Source organism: Branchiostoma lanceolatum, chromosome 3 (assembly GCF_035083965.1).
Source record: "Branchiostoma lanceolatum isolate klBraLanc5 chromosome 3, klBraLanc5.hap2, whole genome shotgun sequence".
NCBI lineage: Eukaryota > Metazoa > Chordata > Leptocardii > Amphioxiformes > Branchiostomatidae > Branchiostoma > Branchiostoma lanceolatum.
In genome coordinates this window covers 17,500,050-17,524,430 of record NC_089724.1, presented here as the reverse complement: position 1 = coordinate 17,524,430, position 24,381 = coordinate 17,500,050, and the positions used below count along the sequence as shown (strand labels likewise).

The following is a 24,381-nucleotide window of genomic DNA, read 5'->3' as shown; positions in this document are numbered from 1 at the left end:
ACCTGTATTGGATGGCTGGCAACTTCATTAACATGATTAACCGATGTGAGGGTAAGCAAACGCTTTCAGAATTAGAAGTTAGTAGTTCACACGGGATCCGCATTACGGCCGGTGGCAGGCCCCTGCGAGCTAAAGCCCATCATCACCATACCATACGTCATCGCCACGCGACGTCTTGTAATGACGGTTAAACCCGTTTCTAGGCACGGACAATGTTAACAGCCACGTCCTGAATTATTCCGTAATTACACGGTACATTTCCCCACAGCGTCTCCCTGAATCAGGTATGCCAGCCTTACCTACTGTGAAGTGCTGGGAACACACCAGCTGGGCACCGTCGGGCGGGAACCTTGATAATTGCTCAACGTTACCAGCCAACAAGAATCGGTACGCCAGCTCCTGGGCCCAGGGTTTTAAAGAACGCAAACCTATATAGCTGCCGATGAGCACCAACCTTTATACATAGTACGTATTTACCAAATTGACGAAATGCAGTTCAGTAAAGCTTTTATGAAAGGCCAATAGAAATATCACAGAGTACATCTGTACTACAATGACGTGTTCGTAGATGCGCGGCGTTAATGGTTATGTAGCTGCCAAGGCATACATGTGCATGGTGCTATATAGTGTGTGGAGCTGTAAGTACAGTTTATTTGCTTCCTCGAAGTGAAGCACTGTCGCGGCTTCGTCGTCTCCCGTGGTTCATCCTTGCTACATGTCCCCAAGAGAGATTGTTACCAGGCAACCTGTTTGCATCTGCATGATTTTTACTACAAAATTACTACCGACTGAGAAGAGCCAATCCTTCGACTTGTGTGTGTGTGGTCATGCGCGCTGGTCACAGATATACGTAAAGCCCAGGGTCACAACAGAACCGTCGTTACCACGTACGTGGTATGTGCCTGCTTTCTACCGCCTTTGGACAATAGTCTGTCAGCGACGAGTAGGAATTTTTCATCAAGCAACGATGACCGAGTAAGCATGGACAGGGAGTAGCCAGACTACACACCTAGGCAGAGAAGGACAGGGCTACAAAAGAAGGGTGAGGCAGTTCTGTTGATTAACGGTTCATAAAACTGTACGGGAGAACCTTGCCAACATGTATGGCTTACTTTTAGAAAATATTCACGACTTCTTCAAACGGGTCTATGGCGTGGACGTTTGGAAGCAGATCCGCAACCGCGGAGGCATCAAGGCGACCAGCTTTGTACTCAACCAGTCTTACCCCGAGACTTTCCTCTTGCGTCTATCCACGGCAGCATGCGAGTACACGGGAGAAACCCAGGACGATCTTATGTACGACCTTGGCATATCCCTTATTAAGTTCTATTCTCGAAGTGGATACGACAAAGTATTGCGAGTACTCGGCCGAAACATTGCATCTTTTATAAATGGACTGGATAACCTCCATGAATACTACCGCTACAAATACCCGAAGATCAAGCCGCCCAGCTTCTCCTGCCAAGAAGAGTCCAGTACCGGCATCACAGTGCGATACCGGAGCAAGCGGCCGGGCTTCCTACATATGGTGAGGGGTCTTCTCAAGCAGCTCAGCAAGCAGTTCTTCGAAAAAGATGTCAAAGTCGAAGTGATGTCAGAAGAACTCAAATTGGAATTGAACAAGGGTGTGACACTTGTACATTATCGCATGCACTTCGATAACACAGCCCGCATGATGCCCACCTACACAATCAAGCCAAAAAAGAGCCTGGACGACATCTTTCCCGTAGAGAGCCATCATTTCTTCAGCTTGTTTCCCTTCCACATTGCATTTGGCAGAGAGATGGTTATATTTAAGGTATGTAACTATTCCTATTTCCAGCCTCTATACTATCCAACCAGTAGACTGGTATGTACCAACACGTCGCACATTGCGGGGCGAAAGGAAAGGCTATTTGTGTATGAAATGTGCACATATTCCGTCATGCAAGACCTACGTACACTCTATCGTCGGTATTGAAAGATGCAAACAATTCATTGTGACATACATACCTATAGTAGCCTGTAAAGCTACATTAGACATATAAAATCATTTTAATTCATAAACAAAAATTGAAATATATCATTTGAGGAAAAGCCCAATGCAAACACTATACACATACGCGTCCAGGTGAAAATCCTCCCATATTTTCATGTAGTAATGGATTCATAGGTTTCGAATTTAAATCACATTCTGTTATGATATCAATGTTTTGAAAATGCAACAGCAAAAAACTAAGATCGAATGTTGATGATGCATAGGTGTACTTTCGTGACTTCGGGCTTATTTTACAGAGTTGTAGGAGCAAGTCCAATGTTAAGCTTGTAATCACTGCAATGAAACAGCGGGTTCCTTTCCCTGCTAGGTGGGGATGGCGTTACGAGAAATCCTGCCAGAACTGGTCGGCGAGCGCGTCAATGATGTTTTCTTTGTTGTTAGGCCACAGCATATCGAATTCACGTGGGACAATGTAAGTTTCTCTATTTCTGTATTTTGTGAGTAGACTTTGTTTTGTGGGAGGGGGGTGCATATGAGTTGTTGTAATGTCTTACGGGACTGTGACAAGTAACCTTTATGAAAACTACATTTGAACATAGCTGGTCAAGAATTGCTAGAACGCGTTGATGATTATTTGGTGATTATTGAGGGAAGATTATCGTATTCGTAACTAGTTTTGTTTCAGCCCGCATGATTTATTGTTTTCCTATGTTCCCATCTTACATTTGACGAAGATACCATTCTTGGCATTAGTAAAGAAATATAGTACCATCTTCTTTAAGGTAATTGAAGGAGTAGCAAAGAAAGTTGACAGCTGCCGTTAGCATATGATATCATATTATGGATATATTATATTACATGTATTAACAGTGCATGGAATTAACTGTGAATGTAGACGCTTAGGCATCATGTCACACCTCCCTTAACCCTTTTTATTGATCGTGCATCTATGTTTGAGATCGTGCATCTATGTTTCAAAAGGTGTGTGTAACAACATAATGATGATGTCACCAGGTTCTGTTACATTCCAACAACGTGTTCGAGCTAATCTCGGACAGCCCAGTGGAGCGACGAAACCTTGCACTTCCCTGCAGAGGAAGCAAAGAACAGAGTCAGTCATCACATATTACATGTGCTCCGCTTAACTGTCGTTGTGGCGTATTGTTGAATATCCATTATAAAGAGAAATGCGAGGAAAAATGTACGACCAAGTTTTGATGCTAGCCGAGACCAGTTACAGATTGATCAGCTGTAGAAAACTGTGTACCTTGAAAATTATACCATTTCATTCAATGGGTATAAAATTTGACTTCGCAGGATGTACATGTATGATATACTTGGTAGGTATAATTTGTAGTATACTTCGAGGACTTAGTAGTACACTAGCGTAGAATCGTATTCATTGAACACAGCAAGAAATGAAATATCATTGGAATTTCATATCTGTTCAAGGAAAACAATCTGTTTGCTGTATATCATGCCCTGATAAACGACTGATGAAGGACGGTATGTGTTTGTTATGTATGTTATAGTGTTCAGTAAGAGCAGCAAGCCCAGGGGGGTGCGCGTGGAGAATGTCGACCCCACCACGGTGAAGGTGAAGTGGGAGCCTCCCAAGTCACTGACTCAGCAGCAGCAGATCCATGGCTACCAGGTTCGCCATCGTTCTCTCCTAATTTTGCACCTTCATAACCATAAGTCAAAATACACGGCAGATCGTCATATTGATGATATACTAGTCGTTGTCTATAGTGTACATTTGGAGATTTGCTTGGATATTGGTATTTGCTTGGAGAAATGTTACGGGTATCTTTTAACTGGCAAACGTTCTATCACAAACCTTGGCATTTTCTAATCACAGATGAAGTGTTGTCTGATCGATACAAAGCCGACTGAACGCTGTGAAAGACCAAAGTACAATGCAGCGTTATCTACTATATATACACGGTGTTCATTTCTTGGCAATCATGACTGCTCTGCCGATTATTTTACATTGCCTTGTATGGATTTTGTGTATTCCTTGTAACGTCACGACCTTTTTACTTACTTAGAATCTAGACAGCTTCCCAAAACAATGTAACATTTGGCAAAGTTTTAAAAAAAAGAAACACAGCAAATATTTGAGTGTCTTTGCGAGTCATTAATTGACCAGAATTTCCCAAACCTTTGGTGAGACATTGAAAGGCGACATTCAGTATTGCATCTGGACTATCCGATTTTGGTCTTTTTGATGCTAAAAGAGAAAACATTGTGTTGACCCACACAGGTGTACTACCAGAAGGTGACGGAGGAGGGCGAAGCTGTGGGAGAACCCATGAGGGCGGACGTCTGGAACGCCAAAACCACGGTAGCTGGAATCCTGTTTTATAGATTGTCTCAATATTTTGCGGCCTCAAAATAAACAAGAAAAGGAAAACGTACAAAAAATGGAAGTCATTAGGGCTGTATACATTCTGTGAAACGTCTGAGACACTCTGTTTCTGCTTCACGCCCTTGTCTTGTACCAGTCACCACCCAGCAAGCTTGATATTTGAGAAAAGCACCCACCCTTCTCTCCGAAAACCCACAGTTTCACATTTTGTAACAGTAGAATTATTGTTATCATTCTTGACTCGCAACCTGGCCAAGCCAAAAGCCGCCAACAACGATGATGACTGGGTGAGTTCGAACAGTGTCTGAGAATTTGTCCTTACAATTCAAGGACAGGACAAGACTTTCTTGTTGTGCGTATAAAGAACTCTACAATTCAGAGTTAAGCCGTTAATCAGCATTGCACACTTGGCCAGCCACTGACATAAAAGTTTGCCAATAGAATAAGACACTGAAGTGAAGTAAATTGCAGTGTTTCTGTTGATTCCGCTGTCCCGTGATGAATATTTAAGTGCTCGGCGCATCTCTAAAATACAATGCCACGCCTGGTGTCTCGAAATCAGTTCTTATAAACTGCTTAGATGAGGCCTGCTTGGTTTGTTGTATTTTCATTATCCGTAGTGTGAATAGATTCTGTCTGCTATATGTTGATACTTGAATAGGCGTAGTTATACTAGTAAATCAATTGAAAATGGGTGTGACATGTCGTATCATCATATGAACTTATAGGCATGGTAAGATCTAATTCCTTAATTTGTACGAATGTATTTCAGTGATCATCGGTATCAATATACCTCGCAGGTTTTTGATATTGTGAAATCCACGGTTGTACAGTGTTACCAACACTGTGTTGAATATCTAGTCAGTCTGGTAACTGCCCCTTAGGAGGTGGCGGTAGGAGGCCTAGATCCAGACGCTAGCTATGCTGTACAAGTAGTCGGCTATACCAAGACGGGAGAGGGGGAGAGGAGTGAAGCTCAGGTTGCTTGCACCACCCTGAAAGCCCCAGCCAACATCGTGCCCGAGGTGACCAAGCTGCCGGCTGAGAACCGCGCTGCAGCTCATAAAGAGGACGGAGGGAGGGCTGACGAGGTCCATGACGACATCGCACGACCTTTCCGCTCACCAGGTATCGTGGTCTTTTAATCATCACATCTTAGAACCATTGAAATATTGACCACCTATAGACATCTACAGGACACCTCAGTCATGTTAAAAAGCCTCTATATGCATTGGTCCGATACAGCTGACGCCCATCCCCATGAGAGGCATCCGGTAGATGCCAAGCACTTACATCCAACTGCAGCCAACAAATCTGGTAAAAGTAAATACCTCAGCCTCAAAGGGCAGATGAGGTACGTGTCGGAGTGGAACGCGGTTCTCTTCTTGGGGACGCCAGTGTAAGTCAGCTACACTTCTGTACAAGTGCTCTTTATCCTAGTTAGGATACATAAACAGTAGCGCCGTAGACGTATCCATGTCATGGTACCAGCGATACAAACACTTTACGGTCACTTATTGGTTGCTTATTTCGATGCCGTGTCCTCTTGGTTTCAGGAATAGAATTTGGTAACCAGTTCAACTATGATTATCATATGTCTGAGCATAACAGTCCAGAAAGCTCCCACTTAGTAATGATTAGTTGTCTAGAATATAGTTGTCATGTAGGTCATGTAGTTTAAACCAGCTATAGTTGCCGTTTGGATAAGTGTTTGAAACGATCCGTCATGTTAGAAGTTTCAATGATCGAGGTCAGTAGTTTGTTTAGTTTTTGGTGTGCTCAGTGTTTCTACCGTCACAGGATGGGCAACCTGGAGGATCTGTTCAACTATGGACTGTACCTGACGGACTTGTGTATGCACGACTGCACTAGAGAGATGATCATCAACGGTACTCAGCCTTCAGTAGAGCTGAAGTTAGCAGTTAATAAGGTATACTATCCCAAAATACAAGAAAGCACATAAGAACTACCTTCCATACGGCCCTCTTAAGGACACATGATTAATTTATTGACTTTTGTAAGCTTCTGGACTCGTGACTCCAGCAATGTCGAAGGTGCTCTTTGCGAGCCAAAGGTGCTTGAAGGATGTTGCTCAGTCACGCGTTAGTCAGCATCTTGTGACGTTAAAGCTGCTGATCTACAGAGGGTTGCGGTACATGAAGCTAATTAATAATGTTGACTTTCCGTACATTACTATCGGTATGAGTTTACATGTAGATGTAATCTTGAACAAAGTAATACTCCAAAATATTGTAGACGTTATACATTCATATATTCATCTTGATTCAATTCTATAACAGCAAGCTGAAACCAACGATGAATTGGGTGAACTTGTCCTAAGGATCGACAAAGAGAAGAGAAAAGCTGACGAACTTTTGTACAGTATGATCCCAAGACCCATAGCCGAAAGGCTCAGGAATGGAGAAGCTGCTCTCAATACATGTTCGGTAAGATCTGTCACCAACTCTTTCTCACTTGTCTGGTAGGTTCGTATAAAAGAAAGTTTCTGCTTGTTACACGCCGTGATAGTTAATCACCTCCGATTGAGAAAGTATTTTGACCTATTTTTCCTGCTGCAGATATTCCACGAGGTCAGCGTCCTGTTTGCGGACATCGTCGGCTTCACGGACATCTGCCGCAAGGTCAGCCCCATGGAACTGGTGACGCTGCTCAACGAGTGTCACACGCTCTTTGATGACCTAGCCCAACAACACAACGTCTTCAAGGTATGTCATTTGAAGAAAAATGCAACGTCTTCAAGGTATGTCATTTGAAGAAAAATGCAACGTCTTCAATGTATGTCATTTAAAGAAAGATGGTGACAAGGGCATTGGACATGTTGAAAGTCCAGCATTACTTCAGACTGTAGATAAATTTCAGCAGAGACAATTAATGATTAAACGTACATGGTGTGTACTTCAACCTTGTATGTGCTACTGTATATGGATAAATGGAATTGAAACGACTAACTTACCTTCACCCCACGACAACTGGATACCGTACAGATAGGGTTTGTTTTCTTTCACCAGGTTGAAACAGTAGGAGACGAGTACATGGTGGAGAGTGGTGCTCCTATCCCGAACGAGAGCCATGCGTTTGAAGTGGCTGACTTTGGACTGGATATGCTCAAATCTCTCAGCACTACGAAGAATCCATCTACGGGAGACCCTATCAAAGTTAGAATAGGTCAGTGAGAGAACATAATTAATTTTCCATCACATAACACTATTAGTCAACATTTTATAGTTGTTGTTTTACTGTTGATACTGCCAAATATGTGCCAACATTTTAAAGGAACGTTGTATGTGGGAATGTGCGCTATACAACCTATCCAGTGGCAGTTACTGACAGTAATCTTTCAATGTTTCGTTTTTCAGGCATGAATACTGGAACTGTAGTTGCCGGGGTGGTGGGGCTAAAAGTGCCCAAGTACTGCCTGTTTGGAGATGCAGTCAATACAGCATCCCGGATGGAAAGTACAGGGTTGGTGAGTATGGTAATCATTATATGTGTCATTTGATGATCGTTCATGAACGTATAAGATTTCATCGTATCTAAGATCTACAGCTATTGCAATCCCAGGTACTTGTGTTAAATATTCAGCAAGTAATGTATTCTTTGTAAGACCTTTTAATATGGGGAATAAATGTATTTATTTCCAATTTCAGCCCATGCACATACACATCTCTGAGGATATGAAAAAGTGCCTGAAAAAGGCTTACATCATAAAAGAAAGAGGAGTTGTCACCATAAAGGTAAGACTTCGATTTCGATATCCACCATAATCATATTAACGTTTGTACATTAACGTCTAATGCTATTTATACTTAAGATGATGCTTGTAAAATATTGCTTATTTCAAGATAAACAACTGATAATGTGCCTACCTCCATCATTGCAATGGTTGTATGCAAAAGAGATGAAAAGTTGATATTGTTGAAGAATATGTTTATTTTAGTTATTTCTCATCATTCACCAACGGGGAATAATTCGTAAAGATCCAACTATCATTATTTTATTTATTTATTTATTTCCAATACTAAAACGATGTTTCCTTCCAGGGTAAGGGCCGCATGAAGACCTACTGGCTAGCCGGAAGGAAAGACGAAGAGTCGTCCTCAGATGACTCGGATAATTCCACGAGTGGCAAGAAAAGCTCCAGGCTAATGGTACCCCGAGAGACAGGGGGTTCCAGAAAGCTTGACAGCAGAAAGGGCAGGGGTGGGGCATACTCCTCTGGTCAACACTCTCCCGACAATAGTGACGAAGAGTTCCCCAGCCAAGACGGGGAAAAACAGAGTAAAGTTTGTGTTATACTTTAATCGCTAAGGAAGTGTGAACCGTGTTGCCAAAACCCGGCAGTCATCTGCTTTCACTGTGTTATGGTATTTTGCTCCAGGTGACCCAGCAGGCATTGCCAAATCACGTTCTATAAAGGTTTAAACAATGGTAAGACATGATGGGGTGATGATGAGAGTAAAGCCCCTGTCACACAGTCGACGAGCTTCGGCCGTATTTGTAGATTGCCAGAAGGTCGCCGAAGTTAAAAACCGCCAGAGGCTCGAGCGCATTTTTCACCCGAAGATCTACCCCATCACATTGAACCGGCCCTGGGATCTGCGATCATCGGCCGATCTGTCAAATACGTGACCAAAATGCCGTTTGGGCCTCGCAGACTCGTCAGACGATCGATTTTCCTACTGTGTGACAGGGGATTTACAACAGAAATGTCGTTACTGGTGACAATGTTAACCGTCATTTACTAACCACTGATCTGCTTGTGTATTCATTATTAGAGCAATGCTCATTGATCAAGGGAAAATGATATTTTATGTAAAACATTGTAGTGTATCCAATTAGATGTACAGCCAGCAGATCACCACTGTTTACCTTATTCGTCTGTCGGATCGTCGCAATCATCCCCATCTAAGCTACGAATAGACATTCTTTTTAACTCAAGTGTTCCTGCATAGGCTTTGTTAAACTGTCAGCTCTAAGTAATTTTCATTATTATCTAGAACCATGTTTCACATTCATCGAAATCATGGCCCAAAATGGCTGATAACATAAGAAGATAACTTTAGGCGTATTTGTTGCAAAACTGACTACAATCAACAAATGGCAAATGGAATGAACAGTGTAAGAAATGAAAACTTTTCGGTATCGGTCAAAGCCATGATGTGGCAACAAGGAACCACCTGACCTGATCTTCACCATTGGAGTGCTAACTCTTGTAGCCAGTCGGTGATTACTATAGTTGTCATGTTCGTTTCCTTTTTTGACGTGGTGTGATGTGGCAGTTTTACTCAGCATAGAGTACTTTTGTTAAGTGAAGTCTCCAATCAGCAGTTATAAGTTAGGATGGGTATGTCCCACCAATGTTTGTTGGCGCCATAGTCGTTATACGTTAGCTAGAAAGAGTATACCTAAGTAGACCTTGTGATACAGAAAAGGAGCTGGAGTTGCACAATAGCTAAAGCACAAGGCTAAAATAACGGATTATCCACTGGTAAAAATACTGTGTTGCGGAGTCAAGAGCAAAGAAATGACACAGGGAGACCTCTAATCTCGATTGAATGTTAAAAGTCCTTCCCCAAGCTGACCACGCGTGCTGCTTTAGCTTTAAATGGTACTATATATTTATTGATCAATTTTAGATGACGAAATGTTCATTCCTGTGACATGTTAGTTTCTACTTCGACATTTTAGTTAAAGGGCGTAAATAACTACTTCCAGATGGTGCACAAAAACTTTCAAATCTTTTTGGTCCTTGGGACAATGAAACTGGTTGTAGGGGTATGAATGCAAAAGCATTTTTTTCATATAGGCAATCTTCTGATAAACCCACAGATAGGTTGATCGAAATACGGCAAGTGCCGTGCCAGTACCCACCCAAGTTGAAACTCATATTTCCCACAAACAAATAAGATGGTAACTTCCAATGCAGTACCACTGCCAAATGACCAGACACTGAAGTCAGATACTGTAGTGATACCCTTTGTCGAAGATTAGTGTGTATCCATGGCAATTCTTCTTCTTACTCAATTATCACCACATAGCAAGACCCGAAGGCTACTTCAAAGGTTACGGGTTACATGAATAGAACTAGAACAGCAACTCAGAAATATCATGATTGTGACAAGCTCGACTCGACAATACGAGAATTTTGTTGATTGCAGGCCGTGTTGCCAATTGCAGGCGAACACGTGGGATAATATCAATGGACGGCAGAGTTTTACACGTGACGTAACATTGCTATCATATTTTCTGGCAGCTTTAACGTTAACGTAACGATCTTACGTATGTCCATTGGTGCGTACTTGCCCATTTTAGTGGTTTCAATGCGTTTTGCACTGCCAGGTCCTGCAAGTGGATGATGTTCTTGTAGGTTCATCAGCCAGGTCTGGGTTCCGGGCGGCAGTTTGTACTGGGAGACCACCCAGTCGAGAAACCATAGATCTGTGTAGACTGTGGTGCCCCCGGTTTACATTATACTATGAGCATTTGGCAACACTAATGACCCTTTTTCAGACCCTCTAGCATTTTATCCAGTTAAAGCGTTTTTCTATAATCACGGCCTGTTGACTAACTTTACCAAAGCAACACATTGCAGGATGACTACGATGTTGGTGGATCGAAAGATTCGTGTTATTTTGAGATTAAAGTGCTGAGAACTTAATAGCTTTCAGGCAGACTGGCACAAGGTGGTCGAACACAACCCAATCAGGGACTAGTGGCAGAAGTTTGTGAATTGTTTCAATAGACCCCCCTAACTTAACTTTCGCCTGACAGTGGACATGTCAAATAAATTTTCCTCGCCGTTTTATAGTAGTTGCTATCAGTAAAGTCTACTTTAAAAGGAGAATCTTTTCTGGCGATGCATCTAGCAGGCCTTTAGCACCTTTCCTACAACATCCCATAAGGTCCCGTGATGCCCCTAGTTATCCCGCAGTCTTTGTGACGTCCTCCTCCTCTATTTGTCGTATCAGGTAGGGAAGGGTCTCATCCGCATCCATAATGATTTTCAGGCCTTCTGGCCTTGCATCGACTGTAGATATCATGGTCGTTGTTTGTGCTGACGTTCTAGCTGTGCTCGAGGCTGTGGCTCAAGCCGGATGTAACTGTCCTTGTAACGTTTTTCGCTGCTTTGACAGAACTTTGATTTACTAGATATGATGTTATACATGATACCACGTAATTTTAGGTGTTTCGTTCCTTCAACATGCGTGATGAATCCAAATGTACAGGGTTATACGTGAGGAATCGGATTTCAAAAGTAGAAGCTTAGAGGCCTTCTGCACCTATGTTGTCAAGGTTTTTCGTCATGATGATGAACATGTTTTGTTTCTACGTAGTTTTAGTCAATCTCGACCGAAAATTGCTATGCAGCCTTCAACATAGGTCCGTTTATTTGCTGTTCCAGTGACGTCATATTTAGGGAAGACATAGATACAAAACCATCAATAGTACTGTTTATCGCTAATCACTTTTATTTCCATTCCTCCGCAAGGGCTTTTTCCATTGATCTTTACTGTAGTGAATGTTTATTCATACTACACATGAACACTGATATACGACAGACAGGTCTGTGGGGCTTTAGATCCACGAAAAAATCGTGAAATGAACCTAAGGACAAAACTAGAAACTTTCACCATGAATGAAGACCTACGAAATATTGAGATCTGATTAACTCTGAGCCATCTTGAGATGAGCACATAAACGTCTTACTAAGTGTACATTGTTAGAGATGGTTCTTTGTTACAAAAATGTATATACTGCGGAAAACGACGCGTTCCTAAGAGATGTTACAGGGAAAGGAATGATGGGGGAGTGAGAGTGAAACGCCAAGTTTTGATCTGTATAATGAAAGGGCGTGTGAATATAAAAAACCCGAGTAATTTGGACAACTGTCAGGTGCGCGTTTTGCCACGCCCTTGCATTATACCATCAAACTTCCTCTTTGCTCCTCTACCCATTATTCTCTTTTCTTGGACAGCACTGATATCTTCAGTTCTTAGGTACGTTGAACAATGGATTATTACTTAGGATTAATGTGCAATCAGACATGATGTAATAACATGTATTGCTGTGTGTGAACAAATGAATTCAACGAAATCTCCGATGCACTTACATAAAAGAACATCATCTTTGATCACCATCTATGTTTGTAATTATGTCTGTGATGTTTGATAGTAGGTACCCCAGGTGTTGTTTTTGTATAACGGGTGTGTGCAGGAATACATTATCTGTGAATCCTGCTCAGCTAGTCTGTGGACATAGACATCTTCAGAATGTGGTAGACATAATTTTGATGCACCGTATAAGTGCCACTCATGATGTTTGTGTTGTTGTATCCTCCCAATAAAATTTGACGTGAAAAATGCACGCTTTGATGTGAGTTTCATTTCCACGAGCATTACTGAACACACTGATAGATCATAAGATGTAGTAATGCAACCCACAAGTTAAAACGTTATGTCCGTGACAATCACTTTGATGAATCAAGTCTAGAGATAATGATATATCTTTGTAGATGTATCCAATGCCATTGAAAAAGAAACTTTATCAAATGCCTATACACAGGCTTTAATTAGACTTGCAGGTATCAGAAAAACACTTTTTCGAGAGCAAGAACCATTTCTATCTAAACAGGTTCACCTGCTCATCGCGACACACTTAGAACTCTAGCTGTACACAGACAGAGAAAAGTCGACATATGACAACACATGAGTATATGAGTTGAAGGTTCAAAATACTGACCAATACTAACTTATTACTACAACCCAGTGCATGCAACTAAAAAAATGCTATCGAGCTAGAGTCTCTGTATCACCTAGTTTCCAAAAATAGGAAATTGTCCAAAAAAGGATTAGCATTGATCTAAGTAACTGATCCGGTCAACATATCATTCTGCTCGTTTGAACCCTAAGATGATGTTTTTGCTTTATCATATTCACGAATGTCATCGTCAGTGTGAATTTCATAGTCGCCAAAGCTTTTTCGACCTTAATTTCAAACATATTTTCACCATACAGTCATCGCTATAGCTAGTCGCGATCGTTGATTATGGACACAAGCAAGCAGTCTGTGTTGTTTTAGGGCGTGTTCAAACCCGTAATGATAATTTGTATCAGATTAACAACTGCATCCAGCTAAAGTCCCTGTCGCACATAGCCGATCATGACCTCCCGACCGTATCTAGCCTGAGTGTCATCCTGTTTCAGTTCCAGGCTCTACCTTCACCCTGGAACTGAAACAGGATGACACTCAGGCTAGACCATATGCAGAACATGGTTGGGAGTTAGTCGTGAGCAAGGTCATCTTTGGTTGGGAGTTGATCGGCAAAGTGGCATACTAGTATTTGAAAATCGTTTGCGCCAACCTAGTAAGAATATTAACAAATCAACTTCAAGAAAGTCACATTCAGCTTTTGTGCGATCAGTGGAGTGAACTGGAGCTAGAATAGGGAGGATTCCGGGCTACTCCCAACCCAGCGCCGACCTTGGTTGGGGAGTGGTCGGGAGCAAAGTCGTTGGAAGGTCCTGAATATGGAATCAATCAGATTATTGAACTCCAGTAGAGAACACAGTGCATTATATCATCATTATTGTCAACTTTATTTGTTTCAATAAAACAACCTGTCTCAGGTAACGTGTAGGTACATATTTCATGAAACCGAGATTGACGTTCATTTCGACCAATGCAAGGGCAGCACTGATACATATAAGATAGCCTGGAGGAAGTACTACACTGTGATTGCGTAGAGCTCACTTGATAGCAAGATGTATCACGCGATAACCAGAAATAGAGGTGTCCATGTCTGTTTTTGTTAATGTCTGATACAGACAGTTTCCTAACTGCGTAATAAACAACACTTCAGCGCAGAGAGCGTTGTTTACCATCTTGATCTTATCCCGAACTTTGATTTCAGAAACACCACACGTACATAGCACTCGTACCATCAAAGCGAATCGGGAACCAAAATAACAGTAAGTCTGTAAATTAATTGGAAATATAGACGGCAAAAGATGCGGCAATACAATGAGTAGGTTCCGTGCCAAAGTAGTAACACATTATCATTTAGCGTCAAATTCTATAGCTATGACCGTCCATGTATGAGTAGAAAATTGGAATAAAATGCCAGGACTTTTTCAGTAAATTATCAAAGGATTTTCTATTGAAGGACAAGACTACTAGTATCAAACCCCACACTGTCATCACAACACGGGCGGAGTGCACCAGTTCTGATGTGCCCAATTCTAATGGCGCGTAGGAGGTTTGTTGACGTAATACACCTGTAAACTGTGCTGGTAAGTACATCACATCTGGATGGCACATGTCACTTTTCTCAGCTCCAATTAAGGATTAAGCTCGATATCAGGGAGGCTCTCATTGGATTCTCCCGAGGGCATGAAGGGGATGAAAATTAACATTCCACGTGCTGAGATTCCGCCGCGAGACGTCGCACTGACAGTCTCCAGGGCCATGGAATTTTTTCTTGCGCGCGCGTCAGTATACCAAACCTCGTCCAACAGACCCGAAAAAGGGCATTCCTGACTCCAGGATACCACGCGGGTAACCAGCAGCGGTAGACAACGGGCGAGGCTGCTGTTATTTTCGGACCGTCATGACGTCCTTGCAGCCTTACAGGCCACGTTGTCAGTACCAGCCTTGTGTTTTCCCTGCAACCCTTGTGGTACCGTTCCATTAGGGTGGACGGCGGGACAGAGCTAGAGCTAGACAGAGAAGACACGGGGGTTGCGTTCTCGGTCGGTCAGTATCGTATACAAATATACGCCATGTATGGACTTCTGCTTGAAAACATCCATGACTTCTTCAAGAGAGTGTATGGAGTGGACATCTGGAGGAACATAAGAAAAAGAGCAGGTATCAGGGCCACCAGCTTCGTTCTCAACCACTCCTATCCAGAAACTTTCCTTCTGCGAATATCGACGGCAGCATGCGAATACACAGGAGAAACGCAGGGAGATCTCATGTACGACCTTGGCGTATCTCTTCTGAACTTCTACATGCGTAGCGGGTACGAAAAGGTTCTAAAAGTATTAGGCCGTAACATTGCTTCTTTTATGAATGGTCTGGACAATGTTCATGAATACTACCGCTACAAATACCCGAAGATCAAGCCGCCCAGCTTCTCCTGCCAAGAAGAGTCCAGTACCGGCATCACAGTGCGATACCGGAGCAAGCGGCCGGGCTTCCTTCATATGGTGAGGGGTCTTCTCAAGCAGCTCAGCAAGCAGTTCTTCGAAAAAGATGTCAAAGTTGAAGTACTCTCTGAAGAGGTCAAGTTGGAGGAAAATGCAGGGGTCACCCTTGTCCACTTCAGAGTTCACTATGACAACACTTCTACAATATTACCGGCGTTCAAACCACCCAAAAACTTGAACGAGGTCTATCCCGTGAAAAGCAAAACCTTCTTCAAGCTCTTCCCATTTCACATCGTATTCGGACGGGACATGGTCATCTTCAAAGTGGGACTGGCACTGCAAGAGGTCCTTCCTGAGCTGCTCGGAGAGCGAGTAAATGATGTGTTTTTCGTCGTCCGACCACAGCACATCGAATTCACCTGGGATAACGTAAGTACACAACTTGACATTTAGGTTGTGACTAACCATCCATGTTTGCTGTTGTGTTGTATACCGTGAAAGCTGCTTGCATCTAACAGATTTAACGATATATCCACATGCTAAAGATTAAACCGGGCAGAACTGTATCTGTGTGTGTTTCGGCTGACAATATAATGTTCCTCGTCTTTTTGTCATCCCAAAGATTTTGCTGCATTCGAACAACATATTCGAACTGATATCTGATAGCCCGGTAGAACGCAGGAATGTCGCACTGCCAAGCAAGGAGAAAGGTTGGTCCCCATTGCATGTGCAAATCAATTATTAGTGTAATAGTTACGTGTGTTGTGATGTATGTCTTAAACTGAATAGATTCTGTAAGGGTCTAGGTTCTTAGGATCTGCAGTACCGTGCTGTCGTCGGGTTAAAACAGTTTATAAAGTATGTATCTATCCATATCAAGAGACACAAAACAGTGATTTGTCATAATAACAGTGACTACTAATAAAGTATCGTTCTTTCTGGCGTTGTGTATGGAATATACCATATCTTAACTTGAATACTAAATGCAGGGTGTAGAAGGAAATGTTCTTACGTCACCGTGCGAAAAGGTTGAATACATCCTATCCGAAAGGTTCGACTAGAGAAAATTGCACTAACGTTTCAAGGCCACAGTTCTAGGCCATTGCCCAAACCAAGTCGTCATATCAATGTCTTTCTCTTTCTTTCTTTCTAGTTTTTAGTAAGAGCAACAAACCTCGTGGGGTGAAGATCGAAAACATCGATTCAACGACGGTCAAAGTCAAATGGAACCCGCCCAAATCCCTTACACAACAGCAACAGATACATGGTTATCAGGTATGATATGTTCAAGAATCCACAAATGTTGCGTTCTGGTGTACGAAGGCCTCTAAACTAATGTGTTGACTTAAAAAAACAAGCTTTACATTAACATCAGATATGTCAAAATTGATTCTATAATTAGAAAATGATGCACGCTGTAACGTATGTTTTAAAAGATAACACACAAAACTTTTTAAAAAGTTCTTTATCTATAAAACTGTTGAGCGGTCGCAGTCTATAGTTAGGATTTCCTGGTTAGACTGGGCTGATTACCGTACAACCCCCCTGCCTCAGGTCTACTACCAGAAAGTAACACCCACTGGCGAGGCCGTGGGGATACCGATGCGTGTAGATGTGTGGAACACCAAAACCACGGTACGTTTTTGTTCATGATACGATATTTGTCCGTTTGTCCCTTTGTCCTTACGATGAGCAGGTTACTATGATGTTGGCAGAAATGTCTTTCCATGTTAGCAGTTGATGCCCGGACTTGATCGAGTTACCCACACACTAAGAAGAATGTCATTGCGAGGGTAGTTGTATTTCTTTAATACAATTATACAGAATGAACACATGCATCGATCTGTTCATTGACGAACATGCAGAGATATATGAAGGAAGAACTATACCGTTAATGGCAATTCTTAGTTAAGACAGAAACTAGGCATTGTCAATCTGTCCAGAACATTCTACATGTATGTTCATCAAGATTGTGACCACTAACTTTTGAAACGTTCATCCTTTTAAGAGTCGTTGAAGCATGTTACAAACTTTGTCTGTGCATTACAATATTTGACAATGATATTCCTAAATCTTGTAGGAAATTTCTGTAAGTAGTTTGGAACCAGGTGCATCGTATGCTGTTCAAGTTGTAGGCTACACCAAGCTGGGAGAAGGGGAGCGTAGCGAGGCCCAAGTGGCGACAACACTCAAAGCTCCCGAGATCGTGCCTGTTCCTGTTGATGCACCGGAATTGAAAGACGGGTCGACGGATCCACAGCTCCACGCGTATCAGTTGACAAGTGGTTTGTAGAAATCTCAATTGTTTTAATTTGGATAGATAAAGTTGTCTTTGAGAACACGTCCCTGTAGAATTTTAGCTTTGACCAGTGCGGTAGTGGCATATCAAACATGATGTCATATCTGCTTTCAGGTGACTTCGAGGACGACTCTGAGGATGTCAAGCAATCATCATTTCAACAAACTTCGAACCGAAACAAAAAGGCCGGTAAGGCGTCTTGTTTCTTTGACGCAAACGCTACATATATGATTGTTGAAATCAGTACGATGACTTTTGCAAGCAAGGTATTTTTTCATATCTTATAATTGTTATGATTGCTATTTCTCATTTCAGTAAGGTTATGTTTCAGAATTGTTCCAGCTGGTTCAGCCATTTATACTACTGTATTAGCACAAATGTATATTCCAACCTTTCGAGCATTGCCATTGAAGGCTTGGACGCATGAACTCATTTTGTCATTGTGTTTATTCTTGTAATCGACACCGTGAAGTCTAAACGAGAACACGAGTGTAGTCAACCAACTTTAAGAACACATGTACGGTTGAATTTTTGTCCATTCTGTAGGAAACTGACTTGAACTTTTTCGATTGTTGTAATTGTTTCCAGGTTTCTCGACCGTCTTAGATTTACTTAAGTGGAGTGGAAATTCAAGTTAGTGTGATGACTTTATACGTTTTCATACATATTCCATAACGTAAATGACGTGTAACGTGATTTGTCTGTGCTTTGATTGATTAGCAAGGGAGTCTTGAAAAACACTATGGATTAATTAGCAGCTACAAAAGTGTATGATGTGTTGTTTTGCGTTTTTCAACTGATAATCAAAAATTCGAACTGTGCCCTCGTGTATTGGCCATTATCAGTTCAGGATGACCCATCTTACTGAAACAGCAGCTAAACCTGAGAAAGAAATCACGAAACTATTTGTGGGCAAGTCCGAAAATGCATGGCTTGTAACAAAGTTTGCAATTGGAAACTACCCACAACTATGCAAAAAGGCGTTCAATGCGCTTCTGTTGAAGCCGGTTGGAATTAGAAAGGCAATTCTAGCCATACAGTCCTGTTCACCCATTCTACCTTTCCGAATTCAAACAATGATATCACCATAGACTCTCTTGCTACTGTTTGTTAGCCCGTAACGTCAATGCAGTACCTTGCATGCGTTCGACTTCGTATACGTACGTATTGACGCCTTGCAGAATACATTTAGTAACTGAAGGTATAGACGCCTCACTTACGCATATATATGCCATGACACCTTAGAAAGAACCATGAAAATGATGTTTCTATGTTTTTAAAGAAGTTTGCCATAACATATACAGGAAACCATCAATATCGCACCCATATTATCCATTGTGTGCATGCTATGTCTGTCTGTTTGTGTTGCAATCTTGAGTCTGATCTCTTTATTGACGATACGTTGAGTTACTTATGTTCTATTTCTATATCTATTATATTTCCTGACTATGCACCAATGATAGACTCAGCTTTGGGATGGTCAGGTAAGACTAGTCAATTAATGATTCTTACAGTGCTGTGCTGCTACAACATTCACATATTAAGAACATTAGTACATTAGTACAAGATGAAGATGCATTCATGTAATGGACATACTCTTTGCCAGGGTTTCGCTTGTAAGCAGGTGTGGTGTTCATAAACAATACATGTAGATTGACACTAACATTAACACAGGAAATATTCGGAAGGAGCATTTGTAACGTTAATTCTAATCATGATCTACCAACAGACGTTTGTGGTCAAACTATTGCCAAAATCCGTACATCTGAAAGTCACACAACATTTGCTTCTTCGAAGTCAGGTGACGTTTCCGTGCATCAAAGTTAGAGAGAGTCATAGCTTATTTTTCATCAGACGATTATTATTGACGTCGTTTGTCGGTATTTTACATCATATTTGTAAATGGGACGAAATGTTTTCACCATGATTAAGAAATGAAAGGATTCGTTCTTAGCATTTAGATGTTGATACCGAAAACACGATGTTTCTATGCTTACAGACGATGCCATGATGGGGCTGGTGGATAAAACGGACGATGTCGAGCCATCGAAACCGACGTCCAAGTATTTAGGTCTGAAGGGGCAGATGAAATACATGCCTGAGTGGGACGCTGTGCTGTTTGTAGGCACGCCAGTGTAAGATCCTTCAGCGTTCCTTAATTCTCAATGTAGACATGCTGCATCTTCGGAATAACAATAGAGCAGTTGATGTAATTAGTTACAAGTGGCTTCTCACATTGCTAGTGTCATATCGTTCACCGTAAGCAGAATGAAACTATTGCCAAAACCGTTCTTTATACGTTGATATGTGTTCACGTAGTATGGAGAACCTCGAGGATCTGTTCAACTACGGACTGTACCTGACGGACTTGTGTATGCACGACTGCACCAGGGAGATGGTCATCAATGGCACCCAGCCATCCGTCGAGTTAAAGCTAGCAGTAAACAAGGTCTGTCTGACTATCCTACAAAAATAACGCTGAATTTACATGGCTTTAGCTTTATTACCTCCGTGAAAACATAATAAGTGTAATCACTTTGTGTGTTTGCTCATTTTGGTGTGCGTCCCCAGTTATGTGAATTTTGCAGAGTGGCAGGCGGAAGAGGTGTAATAGGATACTGGGAGAATTGAAAGTATGATTTGGCTCGGGTCCAACGGTCTTGTCGTTGAGAATTAGGACATGATTACGCGCCAGTTGCTCTTGGTAACTCATGGTTCCGCCCACATTGTAATGTCAGGCCGTTAGGTGTACCCACTTAGAGCTTATCACAGCGAAGTTCAGCCAACATTGTACAATGCTTTTGTAATTTTATATGGAGTTGCAGTGTAGGCGTTGTGTTTATATCAATTAGGCTTGCACAACTTTTTGTAGTATTCTTTTTCTACATCATTGTATTTGTAAGCTTTACTGATAAGAATATAGATGAATACATGTCTGATGGTACCGTATGGTTTGGTTGTCTAGGAAGCCGAGACAAATGATGAGCTTACTGAGCTGGTCAGTAAAATTGAAAAGGAGAAGAAAAAGGCAGACGAGTTGCTGTACAGCATGATTCCTAAGGCTGTTGCGGACAGACTGAGGAACGGTGAACCGGCAGTCAACGATGTAAGTGGTTCGATTGTCTAGTCGTGGTAATTGTAAAACTGGTTGTTTCGCTATACCGAGAGCATTCTGAGATTTGTAGCAGAGCATCATACTTTTGGGGATCATTTCTATAGTAAGTGACCCGTGCACGGAAACGTGAACGCATCTGTTATTCTAACAAGTTTCTTTCGGTTCCATTTAAAGAACTGTCATGTTATCACATGCTTGACGTAAGTATAATATAAAACGTTCTTACGTTGAAATCTGCGTTTTCCGTTCGAATCGATATCTGTAACCCTAGGCATATCTTTACAAAGAGCGCATAGGAGTTTTAATAACTGTTGTTTTGTCGGCCTTTCAGCTTTCCCTTGTTGCTGTGCGTCACTCGTTAATATGTACTTGATAGACCTTCTAAAATGTATCTGGCACTGTTTCACAGATCTTTCAAGAAGTGAGCGTGTTGTTCAGCAACATTGTTGGCTTCACGGACATCTGCAGCCGGGTCAAACCCATGGAGCTGGTAACTCTTCTGAACGACGCTTACACCATCTTCGACAATCTCACCGAACAGTATAACGTCTTTAAGGTATTGTCTTTCAAGATGTAAACTTATCTTGCTATTGATTTGTCCCTAAGCTCTAAGATTTCTCGTTTGGATTCTAGTGTATTGGCCATATTAGGCAACATAGCCTTTCGTTACAACTACAACCGCTATGCAGCTGTTGATGGCGTAAATCATTTGACGACGGCAAAGTATATGCAACTGCGACAATAACAACTTGCACATTCCGTAGGTGGAAACAATCGGAGACGAATACATGATTGAGTCTGGTGCTCCCATCCCCACCCAAGCGCACGCCTTTGACGTTGCGGATATGGCTCTAGCCATGCTGAACGCCATCGGACAGCTGAGCGACCCATGCAACGGCGAAACTATCAAGATCAGGATAGGTATTTACAGCAACAGTTTTTAGTTGTCGTACACAATGAACGCTGTCATTTAAGAGAAATTTAACATCAATCATTACCTGTTAATTTGAGAATATTTGTATTCTCCTAGGCATGAACTCCGGTCCTGTTGTCGCCGGCGTGGTGGGTCTGCGGGTGCCGCGCTACTGTCTGTTCGGTGATACGGTCAACACGGCATCCAGAATGGAAAGCACCGGAGCGGTCAGTATCTACTGCACATCCCACCATACTCACTTCAGTCCACACGTTTTGCAGGAAATGATTCCACTAAACTAGTCTCTAACAACAGACTTCTTGGGGCTGCATTAGTCTCGATCATGTTCTTTCTTTGTTTCCTTTTCTTTTGTTCTTTCTTTCTTTCTTTCTCTCTTTCTTTCTGTCTTTCTTTAATACTATTTTGCTTTCTTTTGTTCTTTCTGTCTTTAATCCTTTCTTTCTTACATTTGCGCAAAAATACCACGAAATGTGTTTAATATTGCATGCCCATAACTGTCCCGTAACGGCGATATTTACATACAATATTCTGTACATCATTCAACAGCCAATGACCATCCAGATAACCGGAGCAGCCAGGAGATACCTCAAGACATCCTACATTATTGAAGAGAGGGGACTAATCTCTGTGAAGGTACGGAAAAGTGTAGCCATAAAAGGTGCATTGCATTGGGAGCTTTTCTTGATACAATGAGCCTTTGTCAGTCAGTCTGATAGACTTGAAGATGATTACAAAAAGCACAGACGCACACATGAATGCACTAAGACATGCACTCACCCATTGTAAGACACAAGCACTAAGACACACATACACTGACTGAGACACTTACGCAAACAGAGCACTTTGCATGGACCTAACCATTCTTGTTGCACTCTTACGTACAGGGAAAAGGGAAAATGAAAACCTATTGGCTGAAGATACGACGAGAGAATGAAGACGAGGACGCTGAATTCGACTCAGACTCGTCCGATTCCACCATAATCCCAGCTCCTCAGGGTCTGGCGGCTCAGGAGCCCAAGACCAAAGACAAATGTAAAGATACTTCAGAAGATAAGAAAAACAGAAAAGAAGCGAAGAGGGCCATGGTTGACAGCGACATGTTCCTGGACGGAAGCGGCGAAGACGTCCTTCAACCTGAGACGAAACACATTAGTCGTAACAAGTTGAGTCAGGTCTGTAGTCTGATGTGACAAGTGGCGTCCGTTATGTGCTTTGAACTACGTTTATCCTGCGAATTAGCACAGCTGAGTTTATAGTTTACTTACATGTAGGACTAATGCACAGAAAACATACAGGGCAGAACGTTAACATGCAATGGATCATTTTACGTGACGACAGGCCTTAGCCACAAGCCTCTAGATTCCCCGAGTCACACGTGGTCTTCTAGTGGTCTGTAAGTTATACTGCATTACAAGCATTCATGATTGGTAACAAAGTTGGTCATAACAGAAATGTATGTTGTAAAATCCGTCGATGGGATATGAATGTGTACCACATATTTTCAATAGAAGCATGCAGTTTAAATGTATATGATCTGATGCAGCTTCATATGACTTGACCTTTCTAGCAGTCATTTCTAGGGACGAATCTGCGATATGTTCTTTGCCAATTACAATACGTTTATGTATTCTCCTTGAAAAACTAAACATCAAGAGTCATTGTTTAGTCAGGAAACGGCCAATCAAGGATTTCTGTCAGGGATGAATATGTTTTCCGAAAAAAGCCACGTTGATGTCTGAAGAAGATCCAAGCATAGGATAAGACATCCAGGAATCTTTTTTTTCCAAGTTTGACAAATTGACATCTGACAGATCGCCAACACTATTTGCTGCTCGGTTAGGAGCATTATATGACGCTACTGTCCATCTGACAACAGTAGAATTATAGATCACTCTTTAGTTTGATGTAAATGCATTTGGCTGTAAGCGGTCTACGGCACAAATGCAGACTTAATGCGACATTAACTTTCATTAGGTTGTTTTTCTTTTGCGTGAATACGCCGGTTCATGGTTTTAACTGCGCATGTGCGAAGCCAAAGATGACCTCCCCTTACATGTAAACAGTTCTCGTCCCCACCATGCTTGATACCATGCCCAAACATGTTTTGTTTATGTCTCAGAGCCCTCAACTTTGACATTAGCCACAATGTATTCCAGTGCGCATGCGTAGTTCAACCCGTGAACCAGTTTATAGAAAAAACACGTCCGTCTACATTCCAGCCAAATGTTACACTACAAATCACAAAGTTTTGTTTTTACAATGCGATGTCATGACAATGAAGAAATGGTAATTGTCTTCTGAAGTGATAGTACGTGGGTAGAAAACAGTTACGCTGATAAATAGATATAAAATACTGTACAACATAAATAGATATGTTTAATTAGAGAGCTATGTAAGTTAGTTCTGTAGGCTGGTAAAGGAAACTTTGGATGGTCCCCTTCACCACTTATGTATACACACTACAGGGTAGGTTGAAAACTGATTTTCAAGGGCCAATTGGTCAACCTAAATACAAG

General features: G+C 41.8%; 2 protein-coding genes across 3 annotated transcripts; both read left to right on the top strand.

The window, feature by feature from the left end:
* Positions 1-447: 447 nt before the first annotated feature.
* Positions 448-12,732, top strand: LOC136430711 (soluble guanylate cyclase gcy-31-like). Of its 2 annotated transcripts, none has more exons than XM_066421530.1 (14): positions 448-1,798; positions 2,346-2,450; positions 2,993-3,089; positions 3,511-3,632; positions 4,245-4,325; positions 5,237-5,477; positions 5,595-5,748; positions 6,150-6,279; positions 6,650-6,796; positions 6,929-7,075; positions 7,379-7,535; positions 7,727-7,836; positions 8,018-8,104; positions 8,411-12,732. In XM_066421530.1, exons 1-14 carry the CDS (start codon positions 1,100-1,102, stop codon positions 8,669-8,671), a joined length of 2,538 nt encoding a protein of 845 aa, XP_066277627.1. In that variant the 5' UTR covers positions 448-1,099; the 3' UTR covers positions 8,672-12,732. The 2 variants fall into 2 exon arrangements, with proteins under 2 accessions (XP_066277627.1, XP_066277626.1); XM_066421529.1 differs by having other exon boundaries at positions 5,234-5,477.
* A 2,169-nt stretch (positions 12,733-14,901) lies between these two features.
* LOC136430706 (soluble guanylate cyclase gcy-31-like) lies at positions 14,902-23,497 on the top strand. Its single transcript, XM_066421519.1, has 16 exons — positions 14,902-15,946; positions 16,140-16,227; positions 16,671-16,792; positions 17,072-17,152; positions 17,598-17,802; positions 17,931-18,005; positions 18,405-18,449; positions 19,280-19,300; positions 19,816-19,951; positions 20,136-20,265; positions 20,782-20,922; positions 21,341-21,487; positions 21,696-21,852; positions 21,962-22,071; positions 22,412-22,498; positions 22,750-23,497. The coding sequence occupies exons 1-16, from the start codon at positions 15,149-15,151 to the stop codon at positions 23,053-23,055; spliced, it is 2,649 nt and encodes an 882-aa protein (XP_066277616.1). The 5' UTR covers positions 14,902-15,148; the 3' UTR covers positions 23,056-23,497.
* Positions 23,498-24,381: the final 884 nt, after the last annotated feature.